Below are 23,457 nucleotides of genomic sequence, written 5' to 3'. Positions count from 1 at the left end.
GCTTTGCCATTTACCAGATGGGATGCCAGGAGGACTACCCTACCTCTGTGTGCCTCAGTGTCCTCCACTGAAAATTTAGGTCATTCCAGCACTTCCTTCCTAGGGTTTCTGTCACTGAACGGTGTCAAGTAAAGGCCCTGGGGTAGGGCTGAATGTCACCTGGACAAGTTACCAGAGTTCTCCCTGTACCTCATCTGAAAACAGAGTTATCAAGATTCAGTGTAAAGGGTCTGGCTCAGAATCAGCACTCTCACAGGAGACACCAGCCCCTGTGTGGTTTCTAGACATTCTAGACATTCCGACTGACAAATCTCGGTAAAACATGACTGCAAATACATTGTGTGAGGACATCAATAAAAAAGATTTTATGTTGCACTCATGTCTATGGGAAAGAAGCCTTTCTCGATCCCAGCACCCGCCTCAAGGATATAGTATTCTGGAGTACTCGTACTGGATGTTTGCTTTGTGCCAGGAATTGTGCTAAATGCTGTAGACGCATGATCCTATCCTCTCTGCCCAATAAAACGGTCATGGGTGAGGTCAGCGGCATTCTCTGTTTTGATAGATGAGAAAATCAAAGCCCAAGGAGCTAAAAGCAGCATCCTAAGACTTGTGTGAGTCCTAAGCAGTACAGATGGGATTTCAATCACATCTGCCCAAGCTCAAGCATAGGTTCTAACCCTCTAACCCCTGACCTGCACAGCTGGAGCACTGTGACCTGACCTCGGCCCAAAGCAAAGGTAAGATTAGGTGTACACAAGATGGGAGGGTAGAGTGAAGAAGAGCCTTCATCACAAAAGGGGCAGGTGAGGCACAGATGGGAAATGCAAGGCTCTGATGAGAAGCAGGAAATTCCTGGCTTAAGAAAGACATCCATGGTTGACACCTTGGTGGGAACGGGTGAGCCGGGCCAGGCTGAACCAAGGTGACTATGTCCATGGACCTATCCCAGAAAGTCCCCTTGGTAATGGTCCATGTTTAACGAGCAGAATGAGAAAACACTGGTTTTGGACATTCACTCACCCACCCCTTCCTACTAAACTGCGAAAAGCTAAGGAACCTCTGGTCTCAATTCTCTTCTTACAAAGTTGTCCCTTCAAATTTTAGCCTCTTGTTTCTACCAACTTCCTGAGGCATTCTGTGGAGCTCTAGCGATGGGCCACGATCTAAAATAGTCCAACTAGGAGGAGAGTAATGTTAGTCTTATGTTAAAACAGGAAACTCTTCAGCGGGAAGAAAACCAGCGCCATGAGACATTTCGAAGTCCTTGAATCTTACAGGAGCCACAGGCCAAGATATCAAATTTTAAAAGAAGCTTTTTGACCTCAATGATCTGTGTTTTATTTACTCCTCTTGACAAGATTATGGTATTTCCTAACTCTTTTTCAACAACACCAATGTCAGGTAACAAACCAATGGATGCCAGGAGAAATGAGAACTAATGATGATACACTTTAAATACAATTTCCTGACTCTTGTGGATTTGTGTCTTACATTTTTGGTGGAACTTCAACAGTGGTTTGAAATCTTTTTTGTTTGTTTTCTATATTTTTTAAATATTTTATTTATTTATTTTAGAGAGACTTGAATATAGACTCCCTGTAATGTTCTGGATCCTTAATCACAGTTCCTTCTTGGGGTCCCTCACACGTGCGCGGTGAGGGCACCATGTCACCACCTGCTGGTTCCTGTCCAACGGAAGCTACTATATTGTTGGGAGCCTCTGCGTCAGAGAATCCGACATGTCCATTCTTTTGCTAGAAAACCATAATAAGGTTGGAGTATAGGAAGAAGAATGGTTTATGCTTCCAACTGGTTAAAAAAGCCACTCAATCTCCTATTTCAACACCTCTCTCTACACAATGGGACACACAGTCCCTAGCCTCAACAGGGGAAGCCCATGCATTTGCTCCTAAAATACTTTGTTCTTTGCACAAGCTTTCCCACATGATTGGTGTTTTAGAACTGTATTTTTTTTTAAAAAAGCACATCATCTCTAATTATACAATTCCTACATTTTTAGTTTTAATCTTTACTGGACATCAACAGTTCCAAGTGGTATTATGATGGGTAATTTTCAGCATTTTTATTATGAAAAATTTTCCTGATCATCTTTTCCCTCTTAATTATCCCCATGAGGCAAATTGTAGAATAAAGTCTGCAGTTAGCAGGATGGCCTTTGCTACTCCAGCGTCCTCAGGGTCGGGGGGATGGGCTCCATATTTTATTCTCCTAGCTTGTGGCAATGGACTCATTTTGGAGAGGGATGATGGTATGTGTGTGTATGTGAATTATATGAATTCAGTGCTTATCTAAGTTGGTATGTATAAGCACAAAAACTAACCTCCCGTTTGTCCTAAACTGTGACAATATTCTGTTTTTAATTGCAAATTATTGCTCTATGTGTTGAGAAAATTTAGGTTAGAGGAGAAAAATATGTGTCTCTTTCCTGCTGGTTTGAGATATACTTCTAAATTTGAATAAAATTTCTAGAAGACAAAACACTTGATCCTACCCACTCACACTTCATCTGTACTATGTCTAAGAATATTGCATTTAAGAGTACTTAACATGCAACGATGAATCCAGATAGATCTTCAGTGAATTGCCAAGAGATTCATGGTTTGCAGATACTCCCCTTGCAACGAGAGACAACTTTCTATCAATAGACTATATAAATTCTCCTTACGTTGTCTCCACTGAAGTACAGAGTTACCTAGTGATCACTGTGAGAAATTAATGCAGAATTCTGGAAATATTAGCTTTGAAAGAAGAGCCAATGAAAGTCAGCAGGAATGATGGACTCTGGAGGCATGGAAGAAACAGAAATTGGTAAGATTTAGAACCTTTATGAATCAAAAATAAACTTAAGGTGGTAGTTCTTTCTCAAAGATTTATAAGTGTGATTTATAAATGGCACCAAAAGAATAATGATGACATCGTGGGATATTTATCACCTCTAAAATAGGGAATAAAATGACTCTCCCTCTCAACTTCACAGGTACCGAGGGCTTTAAAATATGACCACATTATAATAATTGATCTTCGCTTTTTTGGTGATTAAATTCTGGGGAATAAGAATGGCAGAGTAATTACAAGTTTAAGCTGCACAGAACTCCAGCATAGAGAAGGCCCATGATAATAAGTTTTTGGATCTTAACAGAGATAAAAAATAAAATGAAAGATGTGTGTGAAAAGGATGAACATTACAGCCCTTCTAGATTCCATTCCACAATCTCCTGCTCCAGCAACTCTGCCCCGTTGTGGGAGCAACAAGTATGTCCCCAAGGATAAGGATCCTCAACTGTTACAACCTCTTGAGTTCATTTTCTTGCCCTCAGTGTTGGTTACCCAGAAGCATCACATCAGCGTGGCAGGTCCTTCAGACAACCCCCTCTCGGGTCCAGCAGGGGATACAGAGGAGACGGACTCCTTGCCTGTGGCCACCTAGAGACACTTTGTTTAGGTGACAAAATAAGCCGGAGTCTATTCCAGTGAACCCAGCCATGGACGACTCCAATGACAGGCTGGCCAAAGCACAACTGTGAACTCTCTCCTCTGCTGTCAGACTGTTAGTGACCTTTAATGAAGAAGCTAACCGGGTTGCTTTTGTGGGAGGAAAGAGGATAAAACTCTTTGCAGGGCACAGGAATTAGCGTGTGGACTCCCGTCCCTGCGACAGACAAGAACCTGCAGTATTTTCTAAGATGATTTATTAGACCTGGGCAACATTTGCTAGAAACCTACCAAGAGCAAATCGTCTGGGAAGGAATTAATGATCCAAACACAACACTTGATAATGCAATTAGAATATGAGGAAATGCAGGGGTTTTCCAGAGAGAGAGAGAGAGAGGGAGAGAGAGAGAAGTAGGGAGGGAGGGGGACATAGGGAAAGATGGAGGGAGGGGGAACAGAGAGATAGAGGGAGAGAGACAGAAGTATGTGTACATGATTTTGGTTATGTCAAACCTAAAGCCAGAAAAAGGGTCTAACGAATTTCTAAAAGAGTAAAGTTGTCAGAGGGGAGGAGAGGACTGGGGTGAGATTTCTAGTTCTGGTGTTCGCATAGAGTTAGCAAGTGTGCCCAGCTGAGTGGCAATGCACTTGCAGCTATGTTTCAGCAAAACGGGGTGTGGGACTGACAAAAAGAAATCAGATGGCTGGCGGCCAAAATATGGATCCCCATCAAGGAATGGCAGAGCCCAGCTCTGGGAACAGTGTTTGTCTTTAGCTCCTGTAGGCAACAGTAAAGATGTCTCCCCCGCCCGCTGCTTGTGTCTTCCTTTAAACCTTTACTTAGTTGACTTAGAAACCAAGAGTCTGAAGCTCTGGAAGCTTCTCTCTGACCTCATTTCATCTTGCCTCATGGATGAGCTCACTGAAAAATGTGTTTTCCAGGGGTAACATCCCCCGTGTGTATCTAGAGGAAATGTCTGGCTGTGTATACACTTGTTCTAACTGCTATCCTACGATGTGCACACACTCTCCCTCTCGGTTGTGTTACTAGGTTCCTTTTATTTTTACGAACGTAGGACTCTATACATTTTAAAAAATGTGTTGTTGAACACTATGTTCCCTTATCCCCTCCACTGGCTTTTTTAGTCTGGAGAGGATATGGTTAACATTTTTAATGCCTCTCCAGAGCATTTCTTTATTTAAATCTTCGGTGTAGTCATGCTATGCAGCCCCTTCATACTCTCCACGTATTCTCCTCTGCTTTAGCTCGGCAAGTAGAAGTCAAGCTTGGGATGGCACCCTGACAGCCAAGCCCTCTCGGGATACGAGAGAACACAGGGCACGTATGCACAGGGGAGTATCGGTCATGAAATACTTTTCCTTCAATCCAGGACTCCTCTGGCCCTGCACCCTCCACCCGGCCGATGCTGACAGCTTCCGTTCAGACGGTCAGGAAGCCCACCATGGCCACCGTGACTGAATCCTACACTCCGTACGGGGGGCCCTCCTGCCCGGCACCGGCCACCCACAGAGCTGGGTACCGGTGCATTTTCATCTCCCTCCACCTCCGGGTGCTAAGATCATGACTTCGTTAGCCTTGCGGCCCCTGCATCCTTACCAGTGGCCCCTCCTACGGGGCACACACTACAGGTGTTCAATAAATACCATGTTGGACAAGTGACACAATCTGAGCACTTCCTCCAAACATGCTGTGCGTCTCTACCTTTGTGTGTTATGTTTGGGAAGCCTTGGCCTTTCGTACTTCTTTTGAAAGCCTGTTTTCCTGTTTCCCCTTTAAGAGAAATGACGTGGCAACGGTGGGGGCCGATGATGTCCACACAAGTTGTCCTTCCCGCAGCCACTGCCATCACTTTACCTGTCTGTCTCCTAGAGACCTTTTACCCCTAAAGATGACTCTTTTAGCCCAACTGTGGCTGCTCCTCCTTTGGAAATGCTGGCTTCCTCCCTTGGTCCCCAGAGCCTTGACTAGCTTGTTTGACAATATGTAATAGGTGACACCATGCCATACAGACGCCAGGCCATGAGTGCTGGGAGCACAGGGCTGGTTTCAGTCTTTCCCTCAGCATGTGGGCCAGAGAACAAAGCAGGCCCTCAATAAATGCTGGCCTTGGGGCACCTGGGTGGCTCAGTCCGTTAAGAGTCCAACTTCAGCTCAGGTCATGATCTTGTAGTGAGTTCGAGCCCTGTGTCGGGCTCTGTGCTGACTGCTTAGAGCATGGAGCCTGCTTCAGATTCTGTGTCTCCCTCTCTCTCTCTGCCCTTCACCCACTTGCACTCTGTCTCTGTCTCTCTCTCAAAAATAAACATTAAAAAATTTTTTTTAAATAAATGCTGGCCTTACAACAACTACAGGGTGACTCTCTACTGGGATAACTTGCAAATGAATTCCTCTCCTGCCTTAACACGGTGCTAAGATGAACCTCCCTTGAATGAGGCATCACAGGATGCATCACATAACCCCAACAGCTCTGGAACTGCCTCCCTTTCAACAAAGGAGGAAACTGAACACAGTTTCTTGGTCCAGACTTTTGACGATGCTTCTGCTGCAGATCTGTATTCCCTAGATTACCTTACACTGTCATTATATGCTCATTAGTATAAGATTTACTTTCTGACCTCCAGCCATCCCAGAATGTAAACCCCCGAGGAGAGGGACTGTGCTTCTGACCACACTGCCAGACATTCAGTGCAATGCCAGGGATGCTGTTCAGATGGTGTGCTTGAGTCACACAGTCCTGTGCTCGGATCCTGGTTCTGCCCCTTAGCAGCCGTGCAATCCCAGGCCCGTGAATGAGCTTCTCTAACCCTCAGTTGCCTCGTCTATAAGATGGACATAACAACAGTACCTGCACTTTAAGGGGCTGTGTTGGAATCACACGGGATTCCACATATAACAGCTGTACGTAAACCACGTGCGTGGCAAATAACACCCCGTTATTTATCATTGCTACTGGCATGAAACTCCGAATCAGTGGAACGTATTTGTCCTGGGCCTCCGCTGTCAATTCAAGGACAAAGAATACAATGCTGGAATTGTTTCCTCCTTTCTCTGGACAGTTCTTAACTGTGTCCAGATGTGGAGTAGAGTTGGTTCTGAAACTTGACGACCCATTGAGAACAAGATGTTCTGACTCTTCACAGTGACTTCTCCCTGATGTTTTCCCCCGCCGCCCCCCCCCCCCATCCCCATCACCATACGGGGCACAGGCACCTGCTCTCAGGTTCTACTCCTTGGAGGAACCCGGACAGAACCCTCATTGTGGAGGGCAGAGATGAGACAGGCCAGCAAACTTGAACTTTAATTCCTGGACAGTTTCCAGCTACCTAGGTTTGTACTACAAACTTGAGGCTTAGAGAGTTGCTAGCGAGAGAAGAGAAAAGGGGCCCAGGGAAAGAGAGGCACCTTTGGTCGGGGAATCCTAACACCTGCCAACACAGTGATACACGCAAGTGAGGGCAACAGAGGGCAGCTGGTACCTAACATGCCAAGTGGTTGCAATACAAGTCATTCGTGCCAGGCGTTTTATAGCTCGATAAAAAGGAACAGAATCCTGGATGCAAAATACCGCTGCGATTCTGGGGGGGAAATACCCACTGCTTTTCATCTCCTGGTGCCAACTGAAATACCGGTATGAAGGATACTAATTTCTCTCTAGGTTTTCCAGACTCCCTAAACAGTAAACAGCTGCTTGATAATGGAAAATCGGTTCATATTCTTTAGAGTTTTCTTTTATTAAAATGCATGTCGCTTCTAACGTTACGTGCCACACCGCTGACACTTTTGGGCAGAGGAGGGGATTAATTAATTGCCACGTATGGCGAAACAAGAATGTGCCTGGGCCGCAGTACACTGTTTAACACACTGGGAGGAAACTGTTATTTTCCCACATGTCTCACAAATTAACTCTGTTTTCATTGGTTTAATGTTGTAAATCGTGTCTGTCTGCGTTATTTGGTTTATGCATTGTTTGTTCACAAAAAAGACAAAAATTTTCCTTCAGATTTCTTTATATAGAAACACACAAACATGTCAACCCCTAAGAGATGTGTTTGTAAAGACACAAGTTCTAAGTGTAGTCTCACAGATGTCTTCTGTTACAACAAATGGTGTCGTTTCAGAGAATTCATTTGCAGATGAAGAATGCTTTATGTTAAGGAAAAAAGTAACCAGCATTTTAATACTTTTTAAAGATCTTTACAGACAGCTAACTCCTTCCTCCCCATTATTACTGTGTCTGGTTTATTTTTCTTCAGAGTTTAGAGGGGGGAGGGAAGCTTTTTAACATTTATTTTTTATTTATTATTTTTTGAAAGCAGGCTGTATGCCCAGTGCAGAGCCCAACACGAGGCTTGAACTCACAACCTTGAGATCGAGACCTGAACTGAAATCAAGAGTCGGGTGTGTAACTGACTGAGCCACCCAGGCGCCCCTGGAGGCTTTTTATAATCTATGATATTTCTGGGTGAATATCCTGAGCCTGGGTGGCTCAGTTAAAGGTCCAACTCTTGACTTCAGCTCAGGTCATGATCTCACAGTTTGTGGGTTCTGTGCTCACAACAGAGCCTGCTTGGGATTCATTCTCTCTCTCTCTCTCTCTCTCTCTCTCTGCCCATTCTCTGCTTGTGCTCCCTCTTTCTCTCTCTCACAAAATAAATAAACTTAAAAAAATAATCTGTGATATTTCTTCTTGGGGCTGTTCTTCATATTTTATTCAGTACTGAAGACATTAAAAGTTTTGTTAAGATACACGTAAATATAAAGAATGCTACGCTGACTACTTGTGAGCCCATCCCCCAGTTCGAGAGAAGAGCCTACCAAGTCGTCACTTTGACAAGCTGCACATCACACGTCCGTGGGTGGCCAGAGTGCCAAGAGCTCAAGAAGGTGGCAGTAGAGAGAGACCTGCCCTCCCAGGGGTCCAGAGTTACCGCAAAACTATAGCACAATAAAACAGACACTCTTAGTGCGAGGTTGGTGCAGGGAGACTCTCAGATGGCCAGAACAGAAAGGCCAGAAATAGCCCCAAGCTTGACACGGAAAAGGGCAGTGCCCTTCGATGGAGAAGAGATGGGCTGTTCTCCAAGTGGTGCCGGGGGATCCATACTAACAAAGTGAGGTCGACTCCAGCCTTACACCTTTCTGTGAAAAGCAACATTTATATATAGCTTTTGGAAGAAAATATAGGAGAGTAGCTTTATGGCTTTCACCATAGAAAATGTATTTCCTAACACAGACTAAAAGCACAGACCATAAGGAAAGACTGATATATTTGACTATGTTGAATTAAGGGATTTGGTTCAACTGGAATACATCATAAAGAGAGGGCAAAGACAAGCCACAAACTGGGAGAAAAGGCCTCCAACTCCTATCTCATAAAGGACCAGTATCCAGACTATGCTTTTAAAAATCCTATGAATCAAAGGAAAAAGATGAAAAATCCAAGAGAGAACTGGGGCAGACACTTGAACGGGCACCGCACACACACCAACGGAAGCACAATATGGCCAATATACACGTCAAAAATAGAATACTCTATTTCATTAATAATCAAGAATAAACCAGATTTAAACCAAAGTGAGATACCTCTTTATATTCACGGCAACGGAAAAATTAAGAAGTCAGGCAACACCAGGTAGGGATGTGGATCAAGAACCTGTCCACTATGATGTTGAAAGACTGTCTGGCATTAATAAAACCAAAGAGATATACACCCTAAATGCCTGCCTGCCATCACTCCCCCCCTCCCTCCTGTCCTTTCATCCCCTCCTCAGTCTGTCCATCCGTTCGCCCATCCATTCATCCATACGTAATCACATACCTCTCACAGCAGTGGTTCCCAAGGGGTGCTCCCCCAGATCAGCAGTATCTAAACTGGAGGTGGGGCGCAGGACTCTGTGCTGTTACCAAGGCCTCCAGGTGATGCTGATGCCATGTTCAAGCTTGAGAACCAGTGCCCTAAAGGAACTTTTGTACCTTGAAATTGGTGTAAGAACGCAAGTTACAAATGAAGAGTCCCCTCCTCTACCCCACTCCCTTTTTCTATCAAATAGAAAAAAAGAGGAAGAAGTGAGAACAACTTTAATACCCAGTGAATATGGGAATGAGAGGCAAGGCGAGGCAGATACTTATTTGCTGGTGGGTGTCATACAAAGAGGCTTACTGGGGGGGGGGGGGGGTGGTCAATTGGCACTCCCTATGAAGACCTCTACAATTGTTTATCCTCTGACACAACCCATAAAAATGTACACTAAGATCATTATTAAGGATTGGTCAGTGGTACTGTTTCATTGACACATACAGCTAGACCGAGTCCTGCAACCTGGAAGTGTCCCGGGAGCAGGGTCTATCAAGCGGGACCTGCCATCATGGTGATGGCCACACACTTCATCATCAGAAAGGGGACCGTGCTCTACATATTTCACCCAGGATTCTGCAAATTACGGTTCATTTGGTTCACAAGTCCTTTCTAAAAACACATTTTCTTCTGGCAGGAGGATTGTGCTTACCATCATTCACATTATTGGGGATTATGTTTATTAGATTAATTTCCCATTTACTATCGGGAAGGTAGTGTTTGTAGGAATAGGAGGGTGTAAACATTAGGAGGATGCAGGATAATTCTAGAACCTCAGGTAATTCTGAGAGGGACACCGGTTGAAGAAAATTGAAGCTTAATCTGTAGAAGATACCCACACATTTACACACACACGTATTACCTGCATACACACAAATGTGTAAATGTGTGATGTCTATATGTGCACATAAATTTTTAACAGACAAAACGTCACGAACCTTCAATTTTCCACTTGTAAATTAGATGTTATAGAACAACTTGCTTGAAAAAAGCCCTGCCTAATTGAAACAAAATGACCTTTTGTTTTTTGGTATTAACCAACAGATGGTTATGTTTTGATCTGAACCTGAGTATCTGAGAAATGAGCTCTTCCTGCTACCAACTCATCCAAAAGAAGACTTAAGAGAATCTGCCCAAAATCTTGGGTAACTTAAGACTCCTACCTCTTGCAGTATTTTTGGTTTAACGTTCAACAGAGGTCCTCAAGGCTGAATGAGCAGCTAACTCACCTGGAGGCCTGGTTCCACACAGACTGCTGGCTCCGCTCACAGAGATTCTGGCTTAGCAGGTCTGGAGTGTGGCTGGAGAACCCACGTTTCTAACAAGTTCCTACGCGATGGTGATGCTGAAACTTCTGGATACCCCTCAACAGTCAGAAAAGCTCTTCTTGATCCCTTCTGCCCCTCACATCAAGATACTTGCATTCCACAATCGAACGCTGATGTTAATAACTTTCTTTCACATGTGCAGTATTTCAGCTTATTCTTTATTACAAACTGATGGGTGTAACCAGATACACTGGGAGAAATTACCCTGCCAGGCCAGATGACCAGCAGACTGGAAAAGGGACCCTTTGCCCAAAGCCGACCAACAGACACACACACAACTCAACATGCCCTTGGTGAAGAACTGGGAAAGCAGGTCATCTGACGTAGACAAACTCATTCCTGACTTTTCTCACCGCAGTACTTGCTGTTAGGCAGCAGAGTCTGATGGCATTTCACCAATGTTATGACACCTGCCACACCGGTGAAGGTGATGCTTCTAGAAACGTGGAGCTTTGTGAGCTTTAGAGAGTGGATGCTATGTTCCCTGCTGAATCCCACAATGGTCAGAGAAAGCAGGAGGGTTATTTTGGCTCTGGCATGCTTCTGGAGCTGCTGATGGTGTTCTTTTGTGCCTCCTCTCCCCCACACCCAATATAGCCATGACCTCTCCTTGCATTATTAATGAGTGCAAGAGAAGTCATTTATTAAAGCTACATTTTTTCAGTGTTCCATATGTTTCTCTCTGCCAGCCATGGCAGGCGTGTCATGGGAATGCAGAGAGGGGCAGTCCTCTCCCCTGTGACCATGAACCACCTGCCTCATGGCAGTATGCAGCTGTATCTATGGAAGCCATTAGGATCCTGGGACATCGACCCATTTGTCACTGCTAAATGCCTTCCCAAACCAAAGTGGGACCTACTTGATACATTCCTCATTCAGAAGCCAATTTGGTAAACACATCCTGAATAGTTTACTGGTTATATGTCAGGACCTGGGGTGTCACATAGAACCAGACAAAGTCCCCGCATTCATGGGGCTGACATTTTCCTGGGGACTGGGCGGTTGGAGACAACAGACAAGTTAACAGGTACGTGAAATTGTGTTAAGTGCTAGGAAGGAAATAAACTGTATACAGAGAGATCATGGGTGGAGGTGGGGGAACCTCTTAGGTCAGGAAGGTCTTTGGGGAGAGGAATGTTCGAGCTGAGTCCTCAAGGATGAACTGGTGAACTATGTTACAGATGGAGGGGAACAACCAGTTGTAAGGTCTTACAGGGAAGGAATAAGGTGGGTTCTCGGGGCTACAAGAAGCCCGCCAGGACCAGAGCAGACACACAATGGGCACACGGCAGGCAGCTTGCTGGAGAGGTAAGAAGAGGCCAGACCACACAGGCCCTTGCAGGCCACAGTTAAGGAGTTAGTTTTATCTTAGGGGCAGAGGGGAGCCAGTGAGCAGGGAGTGGAATCTCGGTTCTGGGCACGGGGCTGGCTGGGCAAACGTGTTGGCAGAATGAATAAAAAGTAAATGTCTTGCAGCCCCCATGGTCTCCAGCTGCACCTTCTTGATCCAAATCACAGTCATCTCGTCCAACAGCTCGTTCGGGGATTCCTGACCAGTACCCTTGTTTCCAGTCTTGCTCCTGATGCCCTACCAGCACATACAAAATCCATCGTGTTCAACCAATCCCATGCTGAGGGTAAAGGTGGTGACTAGACCTCCCAGGATTTCGCAGTGTAACTGAAGAGGATGATTTAACAGATGACACTGAAACGAGGAACAGAATATGCTCGCCTCATGGGAAGGCTCAGTGCAGGGATACAGAGGTGCACGGGACCTCAAACAGGTTCAGTGCAGGGATACAGCAGTGTGCCGGGGCTCATGGGAACACTTAGAAGAACATCTAAGCTGGGGTGGTGGCCAACTGGCCTCAGTTCTAAGAGGAAAGCAAGAGAACCCCTCTCTGGTCACCTAATGCTTTGTACAGCAAGAAGAGGTACGTAGAAAGAGGCGAGCGGGCCCTGGCCTAACCCTCGGCCTGTCCTTCCCATTGCTTCATCTACATTAAAGAGGTTTACGGTCCACTGTTAATTGACGGGAAAACAAGTACTAGTGACAGATAAACGCCCACCATGAAAAAACGTGACTTTCTCAGCCACAGATAGGTGCCATGTCACTCGGGCAAGAAGAGACGGTTTTTGGTTTTTTTTTTCCTCTTGCTTTGCCTATACCAAATCAGTTTGTGAAGCTGCTTCTAATAATAAAGCTCCGTGAACTGATAGGTTGTTGAAGCAAACACACTCTTACTTGCAGGAACGCTAAACCACGTTCAGCACTTCTATATGGAGGTCGAGTTTATGTTCATCCAATTAACCATCATTAACTCTGTCCACGCTCTATCATACCACAGCCTGGCTGACTCTCAAAACCAACAACTTCAGATGGCATAAAAGGCACGGATTACTCCCATTGTTTTGTTGCTGCTCCTGAGAGGCAAAAGAACGTGAACTTTCTTAAATGATCCATTCTTAAAAGTGCCTGGGAAGGTGATGGGAACTCTGCTCTCGCCTGTGTCCACCACCCTCCCCTGGCATGAGGGACCAGAGGCCCTGTCTCAAGCCTTCTCATTTGTAAGAGAACAGACCCAAGCGTCCCCAGGCTGAGAGAGGTGCCAAGCAGCACATGGCTGGCCCTGAGTGAGAACGCAGGGTCTCTGTGTGAGCTCTGCAAAGGTGAGCATGATTTTTAAAAACTAAGCTAAGCCTTCCGTATAATACAGGTCATCTCTTCACTGGTTTGGATAAAAATGATTTCTATAAGAGAAGAATTTAGACCTTGGAATCACAGCACAGACATTGCGGCCACCCCCATTTGTGTCTCCTTCGTGTCTCAGTTTATCTTGGAAACGGGGATAGTAATATCCCCAACCCCTTGGTGCTGCTGTGAGGATTTGATGGAGAAATGCACAGTCAGCACTTAGCAAAGTGCTGGTACATAGTAAGTGCTCAGCAAATAATCCTGTGGTTGCTGTAATGAACATCGCTGCAATTTTATCAGTATGTTTCCCTTGCCGTCTTGAAAATGTCCATGGAGACTTCAGTGAATGTATTAGTTATTACAATTTCTACTTTGAAGCCTAAGTCCCAAACAGAATTAATTCCTTACTGCCTAATCGAGTGAGCAAAGATCACTATTCTGCAGAGTCTCTGGCTGATCTGAGACCTTAGAAGAGGTGGAGGGAATGGGCGTGATAACCCCTTCCACTCCCCCTGGCCTCTATGTGAAAGCCCTCATCAAAGCATCTCTCTACACCCGCCTTCCCCTCGTCCTGAAAGGACACAGCTGTGGGGAGGGCTCATGCCTGGCCAGTGATGAGGTCCCTGGCACCATGCCAACGGAGCCACAGATGTCTCCATCCCTGGTGACACTGCTCGCACACCCTCTGCCCATAACCAGGTGGCCAGTGTTAGCCAGGTTCTGGCCACAGCTCTAGAGCTCCCAGGCTCCCTAGCCCATCACCCCCCTGAACATGAGATATTCTGGGCAGTTAATCTATCCAAGTAGAAGAATGCCCCCCTTGATAGCCTGAAAGCATCTTCCTTTCCTGTTTCTCTCTTTTCTTGGAAGCAGCCATGCTTCTGAGTGGTCCGAGATGGGGTACTTTTCCAGAGCAGGAAACAACTGCTAACTGAAACTTTAAAATGTCCCAGAGGCACGGGCCCTGTCTTGACGCTCCCTGGTACTCTACAGTGACCGGGAAAGCACAAAGACTGCTATACCTCAACAGAAAGGGCAGGCAGGACACTTGTCTTGTACTGTCCTCAGAAGTACTGCAGATATCCCCTAATATCTCGGCGTATCCCGTAACGCAGGGCATGCATCACTCATACGTGTGTGCTCTCCACAGTGCCCTTTAACGACCAGGCAACTTCATGTGTTGCTGTTGTTTTTCTAATGTGATTAAAGGTACAATAAGGTATGTGTGCAACAAGAGGCAAAGCCATTGTTCTGCATCATTAAGCTCACAGCAGCCCCAAAAAGAAATTGTAGGCAGCTTGCCAAAGGCCCTAATGAAGAGCATCTCTTTGAATTATCTCTGGATGAGGAAAGGATCAAGTCTGAGCCCCAGAATATTTGATCCTCTTTGTGCTGCTGTTACGAGGGCTTACTGAAGCCAGACACACTGGACCTTCTGGAACTGTAATTTATGGAAACCTCAATTTCTCTGCTTTTAATAAGGCTTTGCATAATAAGAAGGGGAATGCAGTTATTAATTCCTGCAAGTGTTTTGTGAATTCCTTTATGCTATGGTTCAGGACTCGCAAAGAATAGGAGAAAGGGGATTTTACTTAGTTGGCACAAGGGTAATGGGTCCGAAAAGTAGTTTGAGTTTCCTGAAAATAAATCTGCATGGCTTCCTAAATTGCTGACAAAGTGTATTCCAGATGGAAGTCATTTATCAGCAATTTACTGCATGATGCGTTGGCCAGAAATATTTCCACATAAATTCACCTAGTAAAAACAAACAAACAGAATCCAGGCTCTTTCTTTTTGGGGGCCAAGGGGGAAAGAGCCCAAATAATACAGGTGAATAAAGCACAAGTGAACACAGATTTGCAGGACACAGGGCAGGGTAACCACATTGTGGAGGGGGCCAGTGTAATTAATACACCTACAGCAATGGATCCTAAATAATATTTTTGTGCATGACGACCAAAAGAAAAAAAATACCCAGCAAGTTATTAAGACTCCATTTTTATGCCTTATATTATATACACAGTAGTGAAAGTCTTCACCATAACCACCCTGGTGATGGTTCTGCTGTTCTGTGTGGTTTGCTTCTGAACGTCTGACTCACTGAGAACTGGGGACTTCATGCTCATCGCACATGATAACCTGGCAAAATGTGGATTACAACATCACCATATGATCACACAAGGGATGGAGGGCAGATCTCCAGTGCCAAGGGCACTTTTGCCCAGGTTTCCAGTGTGCCCCCAGACTGCTTTCAAAGGACAGAAGAGTCCAGCGGAGTGCTGGGTGTGAAGTTGCAGGTCAGAAGTGTATGACCAACACTGATTTAAAATGCTTGGGTTTTGTAAGATATGTGCCCTCTGTATAAGGGGTGGTTGGGGGTGGGGGGCATGACCAAGCCCCCAAAGGTTTGACATTCTGTATGCTTCAGTGAAGACACACAGACAGAGACAGACACAGACAGACACAGACACACACACACATACACACAACCCTTTTCTTTACCCAGGGTCATTCTATCATTAGATTGTCCACAGAAGCAGCCTTGTTTCGCTGTGTCTTTTTAATGCTAAGCGCCCTCTGGTGGCCTGTGCAAAAATGGTGCCCAACTGCCGGCTAATCCAGTTCTATTTTTAAACTGTCTGGCTCTTTAAAGAATATGTTAATATGCGACTCAGTGTGATAAATTAAGGAATAAGCACCCTTTTTTTCTGACCATAAAGACCTTATTCTAGCATTCTAATTAAAAAAAACCTTTTTAACAGGATTATAATTTTTATATCAATGAAGAAAAATTGGAAATATTTAGAATGATTGAAGGGGAAAATACTTAACTGCCAAGTCAGGTTACCAACAACACTATGAAAACCTCAAGGTTCAGGATAAAACTTGAATATCTAAAAATAAAACACTCCACACAAATGTCAGGTAAGTTATCTGGGTTATCCCTTACATGTCCTATTTCATCTCCACTGAAATTTCACGTGACTAATGATACAGAAGTTTCGAGAAGTCACCTGCTGTGGATGATGGCACCCAAGATCAAGCCACCTGCTCTTGAAGTTCTTAACATTTTCACAGAGCGAGGTACAGAAATGGCAAGAGTGAAGCATAAATGTGAACCACATGTCCCAGGACAAGAAGTTGCTCAAAGAATCAAGTCTGCGGTAGACGCCTATGCTCTGCTGAAAGGCACGCCTTCTAACTATTTGTAAACAGAGACAAAACGGCACGGGCATTAATCATCATCCCCGTCTCTTCTCCAACTTGTTCAAAGGGTGACCACGCTTTGACCCTTCCCAAGACATTCGCTGACACTCCAGAGGGCAGTCACTTGTAAAGGAGCTTTGTGACAGGACTACTGGAAAGACACTTTATGACTGTCAACATCTTTACATATTCAAATACAGGCACCTAAGGAAGTGCCCCTGGGAGGGAAATTACCCAAGAGATTTCACAGAGAATACAGAGAAAAGTCCGCAAGGCGGTCTTGGTCAGAATACAAGTATGCACCCGAATCCCTAATTCCTTTCCCAGAAGTTACCGTCTGCCAGGTGAGTGCCTGCCCACGCCCCCGGAATAAAAGGCAAAGTGTTACCTGACAAACTTCATAGAGCAATTTGTACTGCTCCTCTTGCTTCTGCAGGCTGCACAAACTGCATCCCATGTTTAGAGGAATGTCAAAGGAAGGCTTCAGTACGCGCCAGCACCCGGGAAAAGCTGCGTCCTGCGCGCAGGCATGAAGGTATCCTCGGAGAGCCTCAGGTGCATCAGGCGGCTGCAACACTTCACATTGGCGTTGCTCTCCAAGGCTGAAAACAACTCTCTCCCCTTCCACGCTTCCCCTCCTTCCCTCGCAGCGTGCACACACACACACACACAGACACACTCACGCACGCACACACACACATACACACACACCACTCCCTCCTCTGAGGGACTCTGGCAGCTGGATTGTGGTCCAATGCACACGCTATATAGACTGCTGCTCATGCATATTAATCAGCTCTCATTGACTATTCATAACAGACAATGATACAGAAGCTATAATTGCCAACTATGACAGTTGAAATTTCTCTAATTAACAAGCAAGTGCTCCAGTGGTAGGGAATAATAAAAGACACTAACAATTTTGTAAGCCATTTTCTGGCAGTTACAAATAAACATGACTGCATTTTTAGCAAGGTCTCTTAGGATAATCCCAAACGCATTTAAGCTAAGTAGAAATTCATTTTTAAATATATCATAAAATTTCTGATGATATAAAATGTATTTAATGCTGCAGATAATGATGGCATATAAACGAGTTTTGTGGAATGCACATGTTTTGAATAATATTTGTATAATATTTAGTGCTTTCCCAAGTTGCAGGAAAAATCTGCCACATATGAATAAAATATAAAAATTTAAATTGCAAGGTATATATGTGTGTATGCAAAGTAACCCGGGGGTTGTAAGGAGACAGGCTGCCCTAAAGGTGAGCAAGCAGATAATCACTGCTAAAGTGCATTTGCAGTTCCCAAAGCAGAAAGTTATTTGTTACAGGGCTGCCCAGCTCACTGGAAGGAAGAGAAGCAGCCAGCTTCGTGTCATCTCTTGAGCTATGCAGACGCTGGCAGATTCCTCGGAGCTCATGCCACTGAGCTAACTGTCCCTGTCTACTACAGATCTGTGTCTGATATTCCATGTCTGCCTAGACTTAACCCCCTTCTGCTCTGTGCTGTGTGTCTAGAAAGCAGGGAGTTGCGATTACACATGGAAGGTGAGGACCGGCCGCATTTAAGAACTGATTCCTCTACCTTGCCTCTTGTTTCCCTTCATCCAGCCTCTGACCCACTAAGTTGGACGGCTTTACAAACAACAACTTTCTTTTCTCAAATGACTACCCCACCACCTCAATGAAATGCAGAGGTGGTATTTTTTCAGCCCCAATCATTCACGATTAAAAATCTCACCACTGTTTCCAAACCCTCACCCCACCTCCATCTTACAAAGGTTGAACTGTCTCCCAGGAGGACTCCCACATCCTATCAAGATGCATCACAGGGACTGAAGAATAATGCTCCCTTTCTCTGGGAGTCCAGACACACCTGGGATGTGAGTAAAACAGTAAATAAAATCCCACCTGGGCTGGTGGCCAGCAGATACATCTGGTCCCATTTCTCGGACCCAGAAGATGAGGCATGGCAACTTGTCACAGATGAGCTAATAGTCCCGGCTTTTGCTGGAGGGGGAGGAAGGGAACCTCCATCTCAGACCCACACCTGGTGTCACTATCGTGGCTAGAGCCGACAGCTGAGGCGTGCCACCAGGGAAAAGAAGCCACAGATGGCGCTGGGCAGCGGCAGTGACCTCTGACTTGCTCTGATGTTGAGAAGGGCAGTTTGGATCCATGAGCAAGTTACTGAGGGCTCGGTTTCCTGATCTCTAAAGAGCTAGGCGACGAAGTACTTTGCAGAGTTTTGTTGGAACAATGTAAGAAAACACAAGCTGTCAAGCCAAAACCAGAGGTCATGCTTGTCCACTGCCCTCACCCAGAGCCTTCCATCTGTAGTTCTGCTCTCTTGTAACCCAAGTGAGATCTCAATTCCTTCCACTTCCATTTACCGTCCACTCCACCTGGACGATGCTAAGACCCGCCCCATGCACCTTCTGCTTCCTCTCTTGCCTACCCACGGGGTACCCACCGTAAGGCTGCCAGGTCGGTCTTTACAAAGCAGAAACACGATCACTTTTTTTCCTTAAAAACGCTGCTACGACTTCTCGTCAAACCCGGATTAGTCACATTCTTCACAGGGCTTCCCATACCCTGTAAACTCCGGTCTTTGTTCATCGGTTTCTATCATCTACTGGTGCTCACTTCACTCCCAGCAAGCCACGTCCTTCCTCAGGGCTCCCTCCGCCAGAATGCCCCTCCCTTCTTCTTCCTACCCACTCAGTACCCCCATCTCGGCTCAAATGAAGCCTTGTTAGGAAAGCCTTTGTTGGGGTACCTGGCATGAATTTATTTCTCAATCCTCCAAATTACTGTTATATCACCCCATTCACTTCCTCAGTCTCCCTGTTCATTCAGGCTGTTTGTTGCTGTGTCCTTGGATAAGAACATCGGCCTCGTGAGGGCAGGGAACTGTGTCTGCATCTCCCCGGGGCTCAGCCCTGTGCAGGCACTGGGACAACACCTGTCCTTTGGTTGAAAGAACACATGAAGACGGACACCTCACAAACCCATGCCCTGTAGGGTGAACCGGAAGTACCCTATACAGAGGTCAAGAGGGAGCTTGGTTTTCCTCCCCCAAAGCTGTGGACCATTAGGTCCTTTTGTGGTAAGCTGTTGTGTGTCACAGTAGCTTATACCCACCTTTTTTCCTGCACGTCCACAGAAAAATAGACAAATGGGCTCCAGCTCAATGGATAAGGAACTGACGCAAACCCTTTTAGTCTTTGTTACAAAACTTTCCAACCTTGTTCAGAAGCGAATTTTATCACATATTGCCCTGTGCTTCAGAAATGTTTCTCAAACTTCTGGGTCTTAGGAAGCCTTCACACTCTTAAAAATTATTGAGAACATCGAAGGGCTGCTGTTTATTTGGGTTACACCTACCGATGTTCACAATGTTAGAAACGATCAGAAATAAAAAAATGCCGATTCCTTCATTTAAAATAGCACTAAGAAACCCATTACATATTAACATAACTAACATTTTTATGAAAAAATTACTGTATTTTCCAAAACCAAAAGAATTTTGCGGGAAGAATGGCATTGTTTTACATTTTCACAAAGCCCTCTATGTCTAACTTAATTGAAGACAGCTGGTCTTTCGCTTCTGCATTCGGTCATTTCTGCTGTGTGATGGCTTCTAGAAAACTCTACTGGACTGTACATGCAGGAAAGAATGAGAGCAAAAGAAAAAAAATAACATCTTGATGTTTATCAAACTCTTGATGTTTATGAACATAGTTTTGACCCCACAGACCTCCTGAAATAGTTCCTAGGTGACAGTATTGAGAATTGCCACTCTAGAAAGACACATCTGTGAGCTAGGAGTCCAAGACTCTCATGCTTGGGGGCACCTGCGTGGCTCAGGCAGCTAAGCCCCCGACTTTGGCTCAGGTCCTGATCTCACAGTTTATGAGTTCCAGCCCCACATCTGGCTCTCTGCTGTCAGTGCAGAGCCTGCTTCAGATCCTCTGCCCACTGACCCTCCCCCACCCCTACCCCCGCTCCCAAAAATAAATAAACATTAAAAAAAAGAGCATCATGCTTGGGGGCGGGCAGAAGAGCGGAAGGGATACTAATTCAAATGCAACTCATGGGTGGTTTTCCACTCTTATGATCAATTACATAGTATTTGGATTCAAGAATGAAAAACACTTGTACCCATTATGCCTAAAACAGGACTTACCAAAGCGATTATTTGCCATAGCTATGCCCCTTCCTTTGTACAACCATCTAGAATAGTTTCATTTGCAACATGTTGCTTTCACGGAGTAAGAAACACAACGGTGTAAAAGGAGGTTCACCGGTACTGTGATACAAACCAAGGCATTTCATATCGCGGCTCCAACAGGCACAGATCTTAGCGACAGGAAGTTCTTTACAACAGACCTGTTTCTGAGAGAACAGCTGTCCCAGTAAAAACGAAAAACTAGTTGGCGACACAGAGACGTACATTGTTTGACAAAGATGCTGAATGTCCTTTTCAAGTCAGTAATCCCATCATCGGAAAGCGCCTCACAGGCTCACCTGTGCACGCAGCACCCTCGGGTGCTCTGTGCGCTCAGACAGCCACCTCCTCCTGCCTTCACAGGGATGAAAAATACAGTGCAAAGAAGGGTCACCGAGGACCACGGAGACACAGACAGAAGAGGCACATACAGTAAGGGCTGAGGGTGCCCAGGGAATAGCTTGTATAATCATTCTCTGAACTTCCTAAAGTCATCAGGGATGCCGTGAGAGTCAGCAGATGGACGCGAGAACTTACGTTCACTTGACTGTGGAAACAACTATCTCGTTCAAGCACATTCCTCCAGCACACAGACTGCGGTGCCTGTATGTCCGATACCTGTCATTTGACCTTCCTGGTTTTTCCTGATGTATGATGAACACAGGTGTCCTCAAACCAGAGTTTCAGTCAGAGGGAATATTCTTCTGGGAAGAGCAATGACAAAAACCAAGTGGGAAGATGGACCCAAGTTCATCAAGTTCTCAAGAGAGAAGCGGAGTCTCTTTGGGGGTCCGCACCAGCGGGCTCTGGGGCCGATGTCACGTCCCTCAACTCTCTCAGAGACCCGCCCGATGGCTCTGCCTTTCCTTAAGCTCTTTTCAGCTTTCTTCTGGATCGTGACGATTCATTAACTTGGTTTCTTCCTGCTTTGAATCTCACTCTCCTTTCAATTCCTACTGTACAATGCAGCTACACACACACACACACACACACACACACACACACACACACACAAAGCTGATAAACCACTGCGCTCAAGGCACAGACCAAGCTCCCAAGCACGCAGATCTCACCCATTCTGCTCTGCCCAGCCTCCCCTGTCTACTGTCTAGCAGCACTTCCTGCATTAGGGTCCTTAGCACTTTTGCGGCTTCCTTTGGGCATGCTTCACACTGTGTGGTCCTTCTGTGTTTACATCTCTCTTCCTCACTGGGGAAGACCAGGCCTAATTCAGCTATGGATGCCCACCCCTCCCCCCAACCCCAGGGGCTCAATGCGTATCTCACGAATTAATTCAGCATCTGATATTCACTAAGTACCCCCTCAGGTATGAGGCACCTCCCTGAGTTCTGAGAACACAGGAGTGACCAAAATGGGCACAGAATCCAACTCTCACAAGAAGATCAAGGCCATAAACCTCGGCCTTTTATGCCTGCTATGGTCTGGATGTTGTGTCGCCCGCCAATTAATGTTGAAATCCTCATGTCCAGGGTGATGGCATTAGGAGGTAGGGTCCTCAGGAAGTGCTAAGTTGATGAGGTAAGGGAGAGCTCATGAACAGGGTTAATATTCTTGTAAAAGAGACCCCACAGAGCTTCCAGTCCTTTCTGCAGGGGGATGATACAACGGCATCTGTGAAGGAAGCCCTCAGCCAGACGGGCTGCCCTCTGATCTTGAACTTCCAGCCTCCAGAGCTGTGAGCAATACATTTCGGCTGTTCATAAGCCACAGGATCGACACTGTTCTGTTAAGCAGCCCAAACGGACTGAGATTCTACCTTTTGTGGGATCAAAGTTGTCCCTATGAGCCTGGTAAACCGAGTCATGGCCAGAGATTCAAATCCACCACGGGCTGAGGAAACAGTTTTGTGTCTTTTCGTTAACCTTCCCCTTTGCTGGGGGTGGTGTTTCAGTAGCCTGTCTGAACCACGTTTAGTGCTTGAACGAGGAGTAAGAGCCGAGAGAAAGCCAAGTGTGGATGAGAATCACATGACCAGCGTGAAGAAAAAAAGCAGCCGCAAAGAGGTTAGAACACACAAACGCACGAACGTCACAGGAGCTGAAACCACACGGAACAGCAGCTCTAAGTGCAATTTTGTTTCTGAAAAGCTCTCTAAGCTCAGAACATCTGCGCAGGACCTCAGCTCCTATTTTTATAAACCAGAGCACGTCCTCCCTTTGGAGTGAGGTGATGCTGTCCGGAGGGCATCTGCTGGGCTCCGGGGACCCAAGGAACACCCTGGCTGCCGGCCACAGACAGCTCTGCCATTTTCCCTCGAGGCAGTCGGGAGCCAACGCGCACACAAGGCCTTGGGAGGGGCCGACGAGGCTAGGGCGAGGGCCACCTGCTGCACCCACCCACGGCCACCGTTCAAACACCACGCGGGCGGACGAGCCCCGGCCACCGGGAGCTGCTTCCCGAACCCCAAAACATGCCACTGGACAAGCCACCAGAGCAACACGGATCCGTCACAGGGAGGCTGGGACACGCGTATTTTTGTGGAAGGTAGCCAGGGGACACCCCAGTGGATGCTTTTGTTCCTTGAGGGCCCCGCAGCCCGCTGTGTCCCCGCTGGTGCTTGCTACCGGAAGTGAGTGCGTGCCTCCATTTCCCCAGCTAGAGCTGAGATTCCTGGAGGGTGGACTCCTGACTGAGTCATC

At 46.0% G+C, this 23,457-nt stretch overlaps 1 protein-coding gene across 3 annotated transcripts in view; it reads right to left on the bottom strand.

The window, feature by feature from the left end:
• Nucleotides 1-23,457, bottom strand: part of PDZRN3 (PDZ domain containing ring finger 3) — a 239,239-nt gene that overhangs the window by 31,872 nt on the left and 183,910 nt on the right. Inside the window, exon 1 of one of the 3 annotated variants that reach the window (XM_027042485.2) lies at nt 16,951-20,496. The exons of the other annotated variants lie outside the window; for them this stretch is intronic. Coding sequence (XP_026898286.2) covers nt 16,951-17,019 — 69 coding nt within the window. The 5' untranslated portion in view covers nt 17,020-20,496. Of the gene's footprint in view, nt 1-16,950; nt 20,497-23,457 lie in introns of those variants that run through there. 3 annotated transcript variants of the gene reach the window in all.

Source organism: Acinonyx jubatus, chromosome A2, assembly GCF_027475565.1.
Source record: "Acinonyx jubatus isolate Ajub_Pintada_27869175 chromosome A2, VMU_Ajub_asm_v1.0, whole genome shotgun sequence".
NCBI lineage: Eukaryota > Metazoa > Chordata > Mammalia > Carnivora > Felidae > Acinonyx > Acinonyx jubatus.
Note: the sequence above shows the minus strand (reverse complement) of the source record. Positions and strands in the feature narration are given on the sequence as shown.